This window comes from Remersonia thermophila, chromosome 4, assembly GCF_042764415.1.
Source record: "Remersonia thermophila strain ATCC 22073 chromosome 4, whole genome shotgun sequence".
NCBI lineage: Eukaryota > Fungi > Ascomycota > Sordariomycetes > Sordariales > Chaetomiaceae > Remersonia > Remersonia thermophila.
Window position 1 is genome coordinate 2889838 of NC_092220.1, and position 16074 is coordinate 2905911.

General features: G+C 62.0%; 2 protein-coding genes across 2 annotated transcripts; both read right to left on the minus strand.

Moving 5' to 3' along the window:
- Nucleotides 1-1115: 1115 nt before the first annotated feature.
- On the minus strand, nucleotides 1116-4874 carry VTJ83DRAFT_4964 (uncharacterized protein; the record flags this gene model as incomplete). The annotated part of the gene is made up of 5 exons (XM_071011511.1): nucleotides 1116-1845; nucleotides 1992-2771; nucleotides 2853-3380; nucleotides 3469-3651; nucleotides 3745-4874. The coding sequence occupies 5 exons, from the start codon at nucleotides 4872-4874 to the stop codon at nucleotides 1116-1118; spliced, it is 3351 nt and encodes a 1116-aa protein (XP_070866414.1).
- A 5451-nt stretch (nucleotides 4875-10325) lies between these two features.
- Nucleotides 10326-12772, minus strand: VTJ83DRAFT_4965 (uncharacterized protein; the record flags this gene model as incomplete). The annotated part of the gene is made up of 3 exons (XM_071011512.1): nucleotides 10326-10587; nucleotides 10686-12151; nucleotides 12236-12772. The coding sequence occupies 3 exons, from the start codon at nucleotides 12770-12772 to the stop codon at nucleotides 10326-10328; spliced, it is 2265 nt and encodes a 754-aa protein (XP_070866415.1).
- Nucleotides 12773-16074: the final 3302 nt, after the last annotated feature.

A 16074-nucleotide genomic window follows, 5' to 3' on the forward strand; every position in this document is an offset into this window, starting at 1 on the left:
GGAGACGCTGTAAAACCTTCGAGGCGCTCGTGTTGCGTGACGTCTGCGAATACCGTGCCTTTCCACGCACCATGCACCCATGCGCCATGCACGCCAACCATAGAATGCACGCATCACGCTTGATACATCCAAACCGTTTCTCAGCAAGCCAGCGAGTTTATGCGAATCCAGAGTCCATCAAAGGAAAGGGGCGTGTACATTGTGAAAACGAGCAAGACGGGTGAGCGAGAACTGGGAAAAGTGGAAAGAAAAAAGACAGGCAAAGAGGGGCAGAGATGCAATGAGGGAAAAGAGGGAAGAAATCGTTCTTTGCCATCCTCGCAGCCCATTCCATCCGCCATCCCAACGCATCACCAATCCATCAATCCATCACGCCTCGCACTCAGTCATCAGCTCGCTCTCACTCTTGCTTTCTTATTCTCTCACGCTGCCATTTTCGCTTCATCACCTCATCCTCGCTATTTCTTTTCCTCATCCTCACCATCATCAACAGAACCAACTCATCATGTTCATCGTCGTTAAGTATCATCATCATCGGTCATCACTCGTCACTTCATCCCAATCCATCCCACCTCGCGCACCTTTCCGGCCCCCATCCTGTCCTATCCTGCTCGGCTGTTCCCATATCCTTCAAACCCCGACCCCCGCCTCCCTCCCATTCCAAATTGGCATGTAACCAAAATCCCAAGAGACCTCCTTGGCCTTCCCTTCGTGCCATATAGTGTACGAACTTGGCGATCTCAGACATGACTACCATGGAGAACCTCGCCCAAAGCGCTCCTCTTCCTCGTTTCCAACAAACCCGGGAATACCATGATGGCACAAATGGACACGACTTGATATGCATAGCTTGCTTTGCTTGACCGACCTGGGAGAACAGAGAAAATGAAACCCAAGTGAGATTTGTCCAAGCGGATCGACCTGCCAACGGTAGGAGGGGAGAAATTCCAAAACAAGAATCCATAAAGGCAAACAGCCAACGGGCACTCAAACAAACAATAAAGCAGAGAAAAGACAACCCTGACGCCCAAGGCCAACCACGACCAACGCAAATAAGAGCCGGGCGTGGGTGATGATTCAAGGGGGACATGAGAGAGGGGAAAGAAAAGGAGGCCCTACTCCGGCGGCACTGGCTCGACATAGTGTACCCACTCCGACACGCGATGCATCCCTCGGCCCATGCCTCCCAGACCGGCGAGCACAGACGACCTTGGAGGTTCAACCTTGCTATGCTCGCGCGTCGCCTCGCGCGGCGGTCGTCTCTTGACGTGCGGTGCGCGCGGGGAGCCGGCGGCAGCAGCGGCCGCGGCGTTGGTGGGATCGTTGAGGCCGTTGGGGTTGCCAACGCCGCCGCCCATGCCCATGTTCATGCCCAAGCCCATGTCAGGCATCATGTCGTGCAAGCCTGGCGGCGGCGGCGGCGGCGGAGCGGGGACGGGGGGGTGATGCATCATCCCCATAGGTCCCATGGGCGGCATGCCCATGGGTCCCAGGGGGCCCATGGGGCCCATCGGCATACCCGGCGGCGGCGGATGCGCGTGAGGGTGGTTGTGCGGATGACCGTGAGGAAGCGGCGGGCCGAACCACTCGGTAGGCGGCGGCATGGTGGGCGGAGCGTAGCGGTCCTCTTCCATCGTGTGGTGCCTGCGGAGTGCAGCCAACGGCTGGGAAGCGCCCGGGACCGGGACCGCGGGCGGCACGGCAGGCATGTGCATAGGGATCCCGACGTGCGTGGCGGGGCGTGGAGGGGGCGGCACCCGCGTCGGCGTGAGCGGCCCCACAGCCCCTGCGGGGCCGAGGGCGCCCGCGGGGTGCCCGGCGCGGTCGGGATCGGGCGTGCCGTGTCTTTGGAAAAGCGGCCGGCAAGGCGTCGCTCAAGAGAGCTCGCCCGGCGTCTCTCGGGCGATGGGGCACGGTGCCTCTCCTCGGGAGCTGGCGGAGGCCTCTCGGGGGATGGATATCGCGTGGGCAGCTGCCAGGTATCCGGGGACACGGGCCGCGGCTCGGACGGGAACGTGTGGCGCCTGTCGCGACCCCGAGGGGTGCGGTCTTGCGAGAAGGCCTCCCAGGGGTCGGGAGAACGGTGGCGGCGCCTTTCGAGCGTGTAGTTGTCTGCCCCGGCGTACTCGTCGATGCGGTCGGGCGAAGGGTAGCGGTTGTCGCGGCGGCTGCGCATGAGCGACGCGTAATCCAGGGCGGATACGGAGCGATCAAATCCTGGCGTACGCGACGGGGGCTCGAACGCCGAGCGAGGCGGCGGAGGGGCCGAAGGGACGGGCGGATGGGGCGGCGACGGCGCCACGACGGTGGCGGCGCGGCGGTGGTAGTCGTCGTCGTAGGAGCCGCCGCTATAGCGGCGCGCCTCGATACGGCGGCGGTGACCTCGGGCGTCTCGCGGATCGTCAAAACCGTAATCGTCACGCCTCCGGTCGAAATCCACGGCGCTGCTGTGGGGGGGAACGGCGTCGAACGAGTGCATCCTCCGGGCAAGGGGGTCTTCCCGATGCTCGTGCAGGCGGCGGGCGAGGGCATCTTCGTCGTAGCTCGAAACGCGAGCGTGCCCGGGGGCGGCCGCCACCGCGGCTACCGCTGCAGCGGGAGGGGCGGCAAAGTCGGAACGATAGCCGCGGGGAGAGGGGGCCCGCGACGCGAAAGGATTCGCTTGGCGCATGCTCAGGTCGGGGGCGTCGAAGGCGTCCGCTCGGGTCGAGGGACAGTCGCACGTCTTCCACTTGGCCCCGCAGGCCAAGCACCACTCGGCGCCGCAGCGACTGCAAGACCATCCGGTCAGTAACGCAGGGACCACGTCGTGGCCGGCGGCGGCCGAGCACAAGGGGGGGGGAGAGCCTGACCAGAGCATGTGGTTACGGCCATCCCGTTTCTCGACGGTAGCCCTGCAGCGTCGGCAGCGCTGCCAGGCATCCCGGGCAGCGGCGGCGCGCTCGGCGAACGACTGGGTTTCGGTGCCGTCGTCGACCGGACACTCGGCCAGAGGGTGCCAACGGCCGCCGCAAGCGCCGCAGATCTTGGTGTTGCAGTGGGAGCAACGGGCCTGCCAGCGGCTGCCTTCGATGCGCACGTCGTTGGGCCGCATCCATTGGCCGCAGCGCCGCGCAGGGCATTGGATGGGGCGGCCGCGGCTCGCATGCTCGCGGTACCTCTGCTGCCACTCTCGCTTGAATCCCGAGTCGAACAGGGCCTCGACGTGCTCGGGAGCGATGGCGTCGTCGCAGCACCGCGGCGGCATGTGCTGGGAATCGGCGAGGGACTGCTTGAAGACCTTGCGCAGACAGCCGTGGCACATGCGGTGGCAGCACTTGAGCTTCGCCGTCCGGCTCACGGGGGTGTTGGGGTTCCTGCAAAGCACGCACACGGTGGTACTGCAGAGGGAGGGTCAGACCTAAGGCAACAAGGCTTTCCCGATGGCGGGCTGGGGGATGCCGGAGTCTGGCAAGCAATACTACTGACCGTTCGGCCGGCTTCTCCGGGTGGGCTGAGCGGGCCGGCGGGAAATCGGCGGCAAAGTAGGCCGAGCGCTTCGCCGAGGAATCGAGGCTGTAGGATGAGGCGGCATGATGCCTCTGGAAGGAGGAGGCGGGCCGCGACGAGGCGTAGACGTCGGATTCGTAATTTCTCCTCGACGGCATGGCGCTGCACGCGTGGACCCGGCGACAAGGCGCTTGCTTAGCATTCCGAAAGGCCACAAAACTCGCGGCGCCATGGGGATCGGGTCGGCCGGCTTACCTCTTGGATCTCGAGCGGGAGCGGCGAGTCTCGTCCAGGCTCGGAGGGTCCGACAGGGTGATATCCCTGGGCCGGCGGTACTGATCCTGCCGGCTCGACGGCGGACGGGAGAGCGAGCGCGAGCGACGATGCCTTGTGGCCACCGACGGGGCGTACCTCGACGTGGCATCGGCCTCGGTTTCTTCGTACACCATCTCGGGACGGCGGTTCAGACGTTCCTGGAGAGAGCTGTGGACCTGCGGGACGGCCGGGGCGGGGGGGTCTGGAGGAAGCGGCAGCTTGCCGCGGAGTCCCAGATCGTCGTCGGAGGTGACGTCGGTGTTGTCTGCGTCGTCGTCCGAGTCGGAGACCGAGGTTCTCGGGGAGCGGCGAGACTCGGGGGTGGAGCGGTAGCGGTGAACGGAGCGCGGGAGGCTGGGCTCGCGACGGGCGATGGTCTGGCGGCTGTAGGGACGGGAGGGGGCGCGAGAGGGGGCGCGAGAAGGGGCGCGGGACGGGGCACGGGACGGGGCGCGCGAGGGGGCGCGCGAGGGAGCGCGGGAGCGAGAGCGAGAGCGACCGGTACGGGTGGTGGCGGCACGATCGTCCGAGACGTCGTCGTCGTCGTCGTCGCGGTCGAGGACGAGGGTGGGGCGGCGATGGACCGAGGCCGTGTCGACCACGGGCACCGAGGCGTTGGGCACCCGCATGGTCTTGCTCGAGCGGTGACGCCTGGAGCGGAGCGGGGTCTTGGCCTGGGAGGTGCTATCTGAGGCGGAGGATGAGTCGCCGGCGTCTGAGCTTGCGGGACGGGGGCGGAGTCGTCGGCGACGTTCCTTGTGGGAGGTCTTCCTCCTGGGCACGGGGCGGGCGTCACCGGTGTCGTCGTCGTCTGGGTCGTCGTCGGACAGGGGCGGCTCCGTCGATGACTCGACAATGTCCATGTCTATATCCGCAGGACGCCGGGAACGGGGCGTGGTGCGGGAGCGCAGCTCGCTGGTCCGCGGCCAATCATCTGAGGCGTGCGGCTGTTTCGGCCGGCCGGTGTGTGCGTTTTTCTTGGGGTGAGGAGACGTGCTGGTCCCGCCCTGCTCTTCCTCATGCTTCTCCCGCTTCTTCTGCCTCTGCCGGAGCTGGTCGAGGTCTGCCATTCGTCCCGAGTGCAGCTAGCTGGCAGGGCTGGGAGAGGGGGGGGGGGGGGGGTATTGCTCTGCTCCTTTGACACAAACACACGCGCGCACACACACACACACACTCCTCTCTCTCTCTCTGTCTGTCTCTTCTTCGTCTTTGTTGTTGCTTTGCTTTTCCCGGGTCGGCTCCGACGCTGCAGCAGGGGCGGGGAGAGGGTGGCAGCAAGGCCTTGCTGGGCGTCAAAGAAGCGATGGGGCAATGGCGAGATGGTCAAGCGGTCGGACAGCTGGTTGAGCGTGGTTGGCCCGGCAAGGGCGGGTCTAGAGGGGACCCGGCTGCGATTGGGCTCGCCGAGGCTTCGCGTGCATTGCCAGCACAGCCGACACACCAAAGAAGAAGAGCTGCCCTGTCGAAAAGCAGGCAGTCCGACCCCCCTCCCGGGTTTGGACCTGGTCGGCCGTCGGGTCAAATCTGGCCGTGGGCTTGTTGTGAGGTCAGAAAATGCCCGTTGCGTTGGGCAGCGTCGCGATGGAAGAGACACGGGATGGGGTAATGCTATCGGACAGGGCCGGCCGAATGATGATAAGGTGCTCAGAGGATGAGGAGGACGGTGCGCCGGGAGTTTGGATGAGGGGTGGGCGGGGAGGGGGCGGAGAGGGACGAGGAAGCGGGGAGCAAAAGTGGAAGTGGAAGAGGAAGAGGAAGTGGAGTGAACAAGAAGGCGGCAGGATGAAAGAGATGAGATAAGATGAGATGGAGATGAAGATGGGAAGCCCAGGAATGGGAAGGCTTGATTAAAGCAACCTGGAATGGAGGGTAGGCGCACGATGCTCGCTCCGGGTTGGTTGGTCTAGGCTGCTGGAGCTCTGGAGCAGCTGCAGGTGCTGCCCTCCACCTTTCTTTCCAGTCTTTACCCCAGTGAGCTCCTTCCAAGGACAACCTCGAGCGTGTGTCTCATTCCTGCCTTGGTGGCTGGCTTAGGGGCGCTCCCTTCCGGGTGGGTGAGGTGGTGAGGTGGTAGGAGGTGGGTGGTGGGTGGTGGGTGGTGGCTGCCCTAGCCTCAGGACGGGGAGGCTAGCGTTACCTGACACTACCTGCGGGCTAGGCTAGGTAATACCTTAGTTAGCCTTTCGCTACCTCTAGCCACCTATCGGGCCCCCGTTGCCTGTAAGCCAAGGTAGGTCATTGTCTGTCTGTCTGTGGCCAATTCCGCAAAGGGATCACCGAGGTGTGGGGGAACCAATGCCTCGCCACCTATCGAGGTGCTCGGCCCTCAAATCGACCCAGCAATTGCTCCCGCTCCCTCCCTGAAGCAGAAACCCGGAGAGGGGAGAGGGAGAGGGAGAGGGAGAGGGAGAGGGAGAGGGAGAGGCAGAGGGGGGCTGGACCTTGAGACACCGGCCTCGGGGGTTGCAGATTTGCACACCATCAACCCTCTCCCGTGATTCATCCGTGATTCATCAGAGACCACGCGTCATCCAATCGCGCGACCTGCAGAGGCTCGGAAAGCGGGATGGCGGGGCGCTTCGCTGTGACGAATCACGTGATGCTCCGCCACCCAGCAGTCGACCCCGCTGACTCCTATGCCCACGAACCGAGCCCCTGGCGCTGCATGCGCTCACGGACGCAAAATGCAAAAAGAGATTCAACTCTGCCTACCGAAACCGTTTCGACACACACACACAAAAAGCCCCACAACATATCCAACTACGTACGAATACCGTGATGGGCGGAGTGGGTAGCTAGGCAGCGTCAGGACCTACGGGACGGGTTCGGTGGACACCTCCTTGGACCTTGTGTGGGAATCGTGGTGTTGAAGAATTGATGCCCCAGGAAACGCCGCCGGACATTCCTCAAGCCCGGGGATGTCCTGCCTATGAGCTCCCCCGCCCCACCTCCGCCCGCGGGGCTTGGATAGGTGCGTGGACCTGATCCTGATCCTCCTTCCCCGCAACGGAACCCACGGCGATCTGGCCCCGCTTCTCCAGAAGCTCGCTCCCCCAAGAGCCGTCCGCGCCTTATGCGCGCAGAATACCGCTTGCTTCCGCGGAGGAAAAACAAGCGAGGCCATGGGAGGATGCTCTTCGCCAGCAAAACCGCCTCGTTGGATTCTTCCATGGCCAGAACTACCTTGCTAGTAGGTACCCCCATTCTCCATTGCGTTTCGCCCATGCCACGCCAAAGCCATCTCTCGCGCCGGTCAGGCCCGGGCCTGGAACCTTTGGCTCTCTCGATCTGCCGGCCTCCCGGCGCCAAGGCAAGCAGAGGCCGCTCCCGAGGACTCGGGCGGCCCCTCCGCGATGCCGTGCAACCCGAACCCCAAGTCTCTCCGGGCCTTGCAGACCAAAGGCCCGGCCGCCCCTGCCGGGCGTTGCGGTCCGGCTGCGCCGCGTCTTGGTGTCCGGACCGCACCCAGGCGGTCCGCACTCATGCTCCTCGGGCCCGGGGTACCTACCCACGTAGACACGGCCGGCCCGGTCCGATCCGTCAGAGGCCCCGTCCCGGCGTCCCCTTCCCTCGCCCAGATCGTCGCCCGACGGCTCCGGCGACACCAGACACGGTGAGCTGCCCGCGATGCGCCTGGCAGACCGTCTGCGTGGCCTCTCGCTCGCCCCCGTGAAGCCGGCTGGCGCATCGCGTAGCACGTCTGGCCGTGTCATCGGCGGACCGGACATGTGTGAAGCATTGCGCGTGGTGGCCGACGCGGGTCCCGGCTGCCACGGATCCTGTTTCCCTCCCTTTTTTTCTTTTTTCGCCTCTCGTGTTTCGGACAGCACAGCATCAGAGGGCACAGCAAACGAAAAGGAATCCTCTCTGAGATGGCTCCGATCCCGCACTCCAAGCACCCGACGCCTTGCTAAGTGAGCAGCAAGCCGCACGATGGGACCTGCTGGTTTCCCCGTCCCGCATCCCATCTAGGTAGAGTACGTGTGTCGTTGGACACAACAAAACCAACAACAGCCTGAGGTCTTTCCAAGCCCAGCTAGGTCGTCTCAATCCCCCTGATTTCCAGTCCGGGGGGGAGGGGGGAGGGGGGGAACGACGGCTTGCCCACCGCGACGTCGCCGGGTAATCCGCGATCCGATTACGTCCACACCCCTGCGTTGCGAGCAGGTAGTTATGTATTACGATATCCACGACAGAAACGAGGTCAATAGACACAGGGAAAAAAAAGAAGAGGGTTTCACGGCAAAAGCCTTTATCTCTTCTGCTTCCTGGTGCAGGGGAAAGACGACAACGTTGGAGAGGAGGATGAAGTTTTGGTGATGGTGCCAAGAAAAACGCTCGACGAGGACGCTGGTGAGTTCGTCCCATGCAGCAACACCACCACCAGAAACCGCCAGTCAAGAATCCCAGCCTCAACATCCATGCATGTCCCATTCTATGTACGTACAAGCATATTGTGTAGCCTAGGAACGTTTTCAAGCAACCTCCCATGGCTGGCCGAGCATTTTTTGTGTCAGTCCCCTCCCGTCCGGCCCCGCGCCCCCTCCCCTCCCCCCAAAAGAGCCGGTCCCTCAATCCCTTTCTGGGAAGCCCAGGGCAAAACAGGCCACAGCGAGACATCCCAATCCGGGCAAGCCCATTCGGCGAGCGAGCAGCGCGGGCTGATAAAAATAACCAGGGCCAATCTACGGCTCCCATGATTTCTTCTCTTCTCCCCTGGTCTGCAGAGCATCCAAACTTGACCCGCGTCCCTCCCATCTCCGCCACACGGGGTCCAGATCCTGTGGGCATGGAGGGGAGGTACCTGGTTAATTAATCAAGTCTGGGTCCGGTCCTGCTGAGACCAAGACTCTGGGTGAGGGGGAGCAATCAACACAATGATACACTGGCCGTTCCAACCTAGTTTAGGTTCCCAAAGTTGGCCAGTTAGGTAGGTGGTACTGTGGCTGCTAGATCATGTAAGCAAGGCAAAAAAAATATGAGACTAACGCCAGGACCAAGACTGGGTTCTTGGTCGCAGCGCATCGCCGAGGTGACATTGAAACAAACGGAACTGTTTCGGGGCGGACGGGATAGCTGGCCAGCACCTGACGTTCGTCAGTTAGATAACGGAAGGGAGAGCAAGCCTGAACCATGATTGCGCACATCCACAAGTGGCATCCTCAGCGCGTCGGTCTGTGTCTGTGTCTTTCAGCGTCTCCAAAACAATCCTAACATCGTTATACACTAAGCACATAGGCAGAGGGTTGGGTATGCCATGTTACACTCCCGGGGATATATCCACCAAATCAGACATGCCACATAAACCAAATCCACGACACCCAAAAAGGTGAGACAAGAAATGGGCTAAGAATCCCTCCCTCCCAAAACAAAAACCAGGTATTTGTCCCGACGCCAAACGGTGGTGTGGTGGTGGTGAGTTGCAAATTTGCCCGCCAGTTTTAAGCCCCTCGCTCCCTCCGTTCCCTCGCCCCAAATATCCAACCGGCTCGATCAATGACACAAAAGAAAAAAAAAAAAGGCAGCCGAAAAAGGCTGAATAAAAATGTCTCAGAAGAAGATGAAGAAGAAGAAAAGAATAATCGTAACAAGAGGAATGCGATTCCGACCGGGTGATTTCCGTCAACCCCGGGTCGGAGACGCATGACGAAGAGAATGCGGGGATCGGGGGAATGCAGAGAGGGTGAAGGGTCGGCGAATCGGCCCGACATCGCGCAGCCAGCATCGCATGCGCAGCCTCCCCGACAAGAAGGGTCGATTCTGACTCGCCCTGGGGATGGACGTCCTCTGTGTAACCCCAGACCAGACATGCAGCGCTCCCCTCCTTTGCCCCCCCCCCCCCCCCCCCTTCCGGGGCGACCGTCCGCAACGCAAAAATCCAGCCCTCTGGCATGACAATGTGCGTGCCCAACCCAAAGAAAGTGGCGCAACGGTCGTGCAGGACCCGGCCAAACATAAGCGGTTCTCGGCCGGTCAGCTTCCCGGTGCAGATCGAGCGACTCGGATCGCCTTGTTCCTGAATGGTTCGAACGTCTGGGGGCATGACAAGATTGTTTCAAAACCATGGCCAGAGTTGTGAACGCCGTCTTGAACGCCGTTGCACATTTCCGAGAGCGTCGGGTGTCGCGCCGGAGCCGCCGAGGTCTTGGCATCGCCGCGGAGTAGCAGTAGGTTGGGAATTCGTTGATAAGAAAATACCTCGTGCCTGCATGCGTGTCTGGCGGGAAGGGCACGAGTCCGTGCCGGATATGCATCGGCTCCATGCAACTCGCCATAGGCGAATGGTGAGCCATCTTGACGTCGGCATCGGAATGCAGCAAATCGTCGTCTTTCCCAAAAGACCGGAAGCGCGATGTGAGTTCGAGGCAAGGCCGGCGATGTCGTAGGGAGATCATGGTTTCATGCATCGGTTCGCCACAGAGTCGGATGCGTGTACGTAGTAGCGTGTGACGAGAGCGAGGGGGTGAGGGGGGGCGTTGTGCGTGTTCGTGAGAGGTGCATGTGCTCGCGACTCGACGACATCAGCCGCTGAGGAAGGTCCGCCGCCGGACCTCGGCTTCCTTGAGGATTTCGGACGCGAGGCTAAGGCTCGGGGAGAGAACGGCATAGCGCTCGAGCTCCATCACCACGTCGTTGATGATCTGGTCGATGGCCTCGCGGTGAGCGACAAGGCTCCAGAGGATCGTCGACAGCGATGGCGACATGGTGGCGCCCATGACAAGCAGCGTTTGAGACACAATGGAGAGAGCGCCTTGCCAGAGGTACGGCATATGACCGGCATGACTATAGCCAATAGGTTAGATTGCGTGTACGGAGAGAGAGGCAGGCACGGGGCAACGGGAATGAGCACGGAGGGGAGAGCTGGGAGGGCGAGATCTTACTGTGCGGTAATGTGCTCCAGCTGCCGGATGGCGGCCTCTAGGCACTTGGTGCAGGCGTCGCGAACCGCCGGATCCAGGATGGCTTGCTCGTTGTCGAGGACGGCGAGGATGTAAGGGCGGTAGATGATGGTTCGGCAGGCGAAGAAGCGGAGCCGCAGCACCGTCTGCACCGGGTCCGGAAGCATGGTGCGGGTGAAGGGGAACTGCAGCGGCACGGGGAGGCTCTCGTACCATTGGGTCAGCTGGAAGTCGAGCTCGGCGACGACGGGCTCGAGGCTGGTGGTCGAGGCCATCGAATCCTTGGAGTAGATGAGCTGGCTGACGCGGTTCAGCAGGCGGCGCAACGCGATCTCGGCCAAAAAGTACCACAGCTCGTCGCGGCCGACGGCATCCTGCTCGTCTCCCTCGAAGCCGCACGGCAGGCCGACGTTCTCCTCAAACGCGACGACGCCCGAGTGGGGCAGGTCGAGCTCGGCCAGAAGGTCGCTCTCGAAGAGGAGCGAGTTCCAATAGATGCGCTCAATGAGCTCGCGCTGGTCGGCGGGCACGCGGTTCGGCGTCATGAGCAGGAGCTGGAGCTTGGTGCTGGTGGTGCAGAGCAGGTTCCAGGCCTCGAGAGGCCGCACCAGGTAGAAGAGGTAGGCAGCGGCCAGCAGGTGGCACTGGGCGGCGAGCACGCTGTTGGACGTCATCATGCCGGGGAGCAGGGACCAGGCGGCGGTGAAGTACTGCAGCCCCGGGGGATCCTCGTGAGGGACGATGCGAGATATGCTCCCGCGAAGGCTGGCCTGGCCGAGGGCCAGGACGAGCAGGACGATGCAGCTCTCGGGTCCTTCGCGGAAGCCGTTGGAAAGGGCGATCCTGTAGTGGCTCTTCCACGTGTAAGGGTTGACGCAGGCGTACCAGATGTTGACGCGGTCGAAGTAGGCGTCGATGTAAGCGCTCGTGTTGGACAGGTCGACGCAGGGCGTCTTGGCCAGCGAGTGCAGCGGCTCGCGCGCCATCTCGAGCTGCAGGAGGATCTGCGGATCGTAGGGCCGAGACACCAGGTCCCGGATCAGCGGCCACTGGAGCAGGTGGAGCGCGGCATTGGTGTGCACCTTGGGCATGGTCGAGATGTTGTTGGTGGCGGCTGCCGACCACGTACCGAGGCCGCCGTTGGGTATAACGGAGACAAAGTTGCTATTGGGGCCCCCTTGCATCATCATGCCGTTTTCGCCGCTCAGCGCGGTGCCGTTGCTCATGTTGGGCGAGTCGTGCGACAGGTTCAGGGCGTTGCCGTTGCCCACGAGCGTCATTTGGAGCAGGTTTTCGATCCGGTTGAGGCGCTCCAGGATGAGCTTGTCTCCGGCATCCAGCTTGATGCCGGGTTCGCGGTAGATGCATTCGGCGCCGAGCTCGGTGCAGAGCTTGCACTTGGGCTTAGTGCCGTCGCATCGTGATTTCCTGGACCGGCACACTTCGCACTACCCAAACAACGTCAGCACAACAAAAACAGCTCGCGGCGGCGGTTCCCCGAGAGAGGTTCCCGGACGAGAGGCTCCACATACAGCGATGGTGGCTCGTCTCCTAGGATAATCCACGGTGGCGTCTGTGTTTCTCCTCTTCAGGGGGTTGATGGACTCTTCGGACGGGGCGGACTTGGGGATTCCGTTGGCGATGGCCTCTGGCCTGTTGTCCGACGTCTGAGACAGGTTCCTGGCCTTTTGGGCCGAGCCGAGGATGCCCTCGCGGCTGAAGCTCGGGGTCCTGTTCGCCGCGGCGGCGGCGGCCGTGGCGGCGACCGGCGTCTTGAGCGTGGTTGGCGATTTGAGCGTGTTCGCGCCGTTGGGCCCTTGGGGCATCTGGGGAGAGGGTATCTCCACGGTGAAGTCGCGGTTCGGCAGCGGCGGGTACGGCGGCCGCACCACGCTGGCGGCGGCGGCCGGGGTCGTCATGGCGGCGGTCGCCGAATGTGGTGACTCGCCAGTGGAGGATGGGGACATGCTGCTAGTGCTGATGCTGGGCGGCGCGACGGGCGGCGCCAACTGCGACGAAACTTGCGAGACACGGACCCGTTGCCGAATCTCCTCCCAACCGACAACCATTCAACAGACGGGTATGAATCAGCAAGGGCAATCGACGGCGGCTCGATGGAGCGTGTGTTGGTTTAGACGCCGGAAACACGGAAACTACTGGGGTTCGTCGCTCGTGGTCGAACTCGCATTATCTCGGGGGTCGCTGCTCCCAAAGCAAAGGGCTGGACCGGACCGGCAGCGGGAAGAATTTTGTTCCCGGCAAAGAGAGAGCGGGGGCGGCGAGCAGCCTTTGGTGTTGCTCGTACGTGCGTGCTGGGTGGCACCGTGTACCAACCAGTCTTGGAGATCAGAGGGTGGTCCGTTGGTCGGTGCGTCACGACGGTGGCGCCGTGGAAGGAGGAGGTGGAAAGCCTTCTTCTCCGGGGTCTTGGGGAACGGGAAGGTGGAGGATTCATATGTGCCGCCTTTGCTCTGATTCCACCCATGGGGTCTGCCTGTGCCGAGACAGGTCTGGGGACTCCACCCGTGGAGAACGGGGACCAGCAGGGGGTGTGGGGAGACGTTCCAGCGGTGGTGTGTGTGGTGTGTGTGTATGCGTGTGTGCGTGCGCGCGCGTCCAGTGCGAGCGCTGGAGCTGTGCTAGGTCCACGGCCATGGAACGCGCACCGTCCGCCGTGAGCGGTACGTATGTATTTCCGTCCTCCAACAAAGATGCGACTTGTGTGCAGAACCGTCCCACTTGCGCCGCTTGGGGTCGCTTTTCGTCCTGCGCTAATCACGACGGGGCCAGGACCGGCTGGTGCGTGTCAGGTGTGGCGGCCGGCTCCCCCGTTCGTTTTTTCCTCTATCCTTGCTTCCGCCAACGCTCCAACCGTTGCGCTTTGGGGATTGCGGGGAGCGCCAGATCTTCCTGGCTGTCGACCGTTCTGGGGGGGGGGGAGCGCAAAAGGTCGGCCAGGTGGGTGAACGTTAACGGAGGGCGGGACGGTGACGGCAGGGGTACCCTGCGCTAGTGCCGACTGGATGAGGAGGCGTCGAAGCTGGGTGGGCGAGAACCCTGGTCAAAGGTTGCATGGACGCTCTCGAAGACGGCGCGTTGTGGAGAAGCTTCAATGTCGCTTTTTTTTTCTTTGCTGCATCTTGCTTGGGGTTCGCCGTGTCCGATTTGCGACTGGAGCGTGTGCAAGATGGGTCCCTGGGCCTTGGAGTCTGGTTGAGCTGGGGCTTGACAATCTGTTGATGCAGGACGATGGCGGACCAGAGCGGAGCGGTCTGTGACGGGCGGCGGAGGGTGCAGCGTGCGTCCACCGCATGATGTTTCGATCCGTGGACCATGCTCGGCCATGTTGATGGTCACGGGCGGTCCCCCCCCCCCCCCCCCAGCTGATGAACAACAAGCTGCACAACGCTCTGGCATGCGATTCGGCGATGCTGAGACCGGAGTGGACGGCCAAAGACGACCAAGCAGTGGGTCGGTTGCGGAGAAGGGGAATGGGAGATGAAGGGGGGGAGACATGCAACTGGAAAACGCGGGGGTGGGTCTTGAATCCGAGCTCTCCCTTCCGTTGGCCAGCGCGAAGTCTTCTTTCCATCCATCCTTTCCATCTCGGGCTGGGCCTTTCCCTGTCAACCAACCTAAGCAATGGATGGAAGTGGAAAGCCTCCGCACCTTCCGTCTTCCAGAGGAAGGCAAAGCAGGTCGTCTGTAACACGCTGATACACTCGTAGCCTGCCAGAGACGTGCTCGCTGTTCCCTTGATTGATTGCGGGTGCCGGAGAGGGCTCAATGACTTGCATGATGATTCGCATCGCCCTGGGGTGCGCTTTGACCGACACCCGGGCATGTCGACACACCGCAACGCCGTGAAGCTCCCGTCGTTGACATCGTCGCCAGCATGCCAGGTCCATGTTTCCCCCCTGGTCCTGCTGGGCAGTGCGGGACGTGGAGAGGCGGGCATCCTTGACGGGACCCCATCCCCCATGGCTGGTGCGGAATGATGGGTTTGGTTGAGGTACCGAACCCAGAACCAATGGATCTTGGAGGGCGGAAAGTATGTACATGGACACCTTTGGCCACTATGTTTCCAAAGCTTCTGTGTCGAGGCGAAGCTTGTCCCCGAGGGTCACCGAGAAAGAAGAGAAGAGGGGAGAAGCTGGCAAAGGAGGGGCACGCATGCCCGCCGACAGGTCGTTGCAGCTCTAGCCTGGAACCTCGCTGGCTGGAGGGCCCATCGGCCATGAGGTGGTCATGGTGGCTCCAACAAAGGTGGCTACATACATACATACATACATACATCCATACATACATATGGCTCCAGGGCGATGTGCGATTGTCGGACGACGGGAAGATCCCCAAAAAGGATCGGGTGCGACAGTGTATGCACGTACAGATACGATGCTTGGCCTCCTGTAGATCTTCAGCTTCGTGGTCTGTTGACGGTTCCATGCACGTCTTTGCTGTCTTGTTATCTTTTGTGGCCATGGTTGAGGCCGCCGCCGACCGACTTGGCGACTCGATTAAAAACGATCAAAGCTTGCCCACTGGCCCCGCTGACACAGCAATGCAATGTCAAGCCCGGCTCGTCAACCATAGGTAGGTAGGTAGTTGACCACCCAGCAAAAAAAAAAACCCTTTGCGTGCTTGACCATGGTTCTCCGCAGGGTACCGGGTCCCGTCGAGATACCTAGCTAAGGTATAGTACACTACACACACACACACACAGGGAGAGAGAAAGGGGGGGGGGGAGAGAGAGAGAGCTAGATACGGAGGAGGGTGAGGTGAGCAGAGCTATCTTCAACGTATCTTCCTCGCTCCAGGATCCACCGGACAGCGCGCCCCAGCCCAGCCTTCCATCCTGCGTATCAGATTCCATTCTTTCCAACCTAGTTTGGGATGGGATGCACAGAACTTCCTCCCCCTCCATGATCCAATCCGGGCCACACCATGCGAGGCCCAGGGAACCCTCGCCGGCGTGCAATTTAGCATAAATCCGGCACCTGGCCGGTGTTGCTCCCACGCAACTTCTTGGCCGTCGAACCACGTCAGCTCCTCCGCTGCAGTCTGGTGTCAGCACAGGAGCCCGTCATTTGTCGAACAAAAAGGGGAAGTCTTCGAGAAGCCCTCCCACCCCACACACCGCTGTGGGCCCTGCTCGCGGTGAGGATGATGCGACACGGCCTCTCATCCATGACAGGCTGGGCATGAGGGTGGCGTTCAAATCCTGACGCCCTGGCCAGGCGCTAGTGCGTACATAGGTAGTCTCCCTGCTCACAGCTTCGCTTGACGTCCAGCATGGGGTGAGAAGGGGGGGGGGACTCGCAACCCCCCCCCCCCCCATTAACATTCGTCTGGTATAGATCGGCGTTGCTGG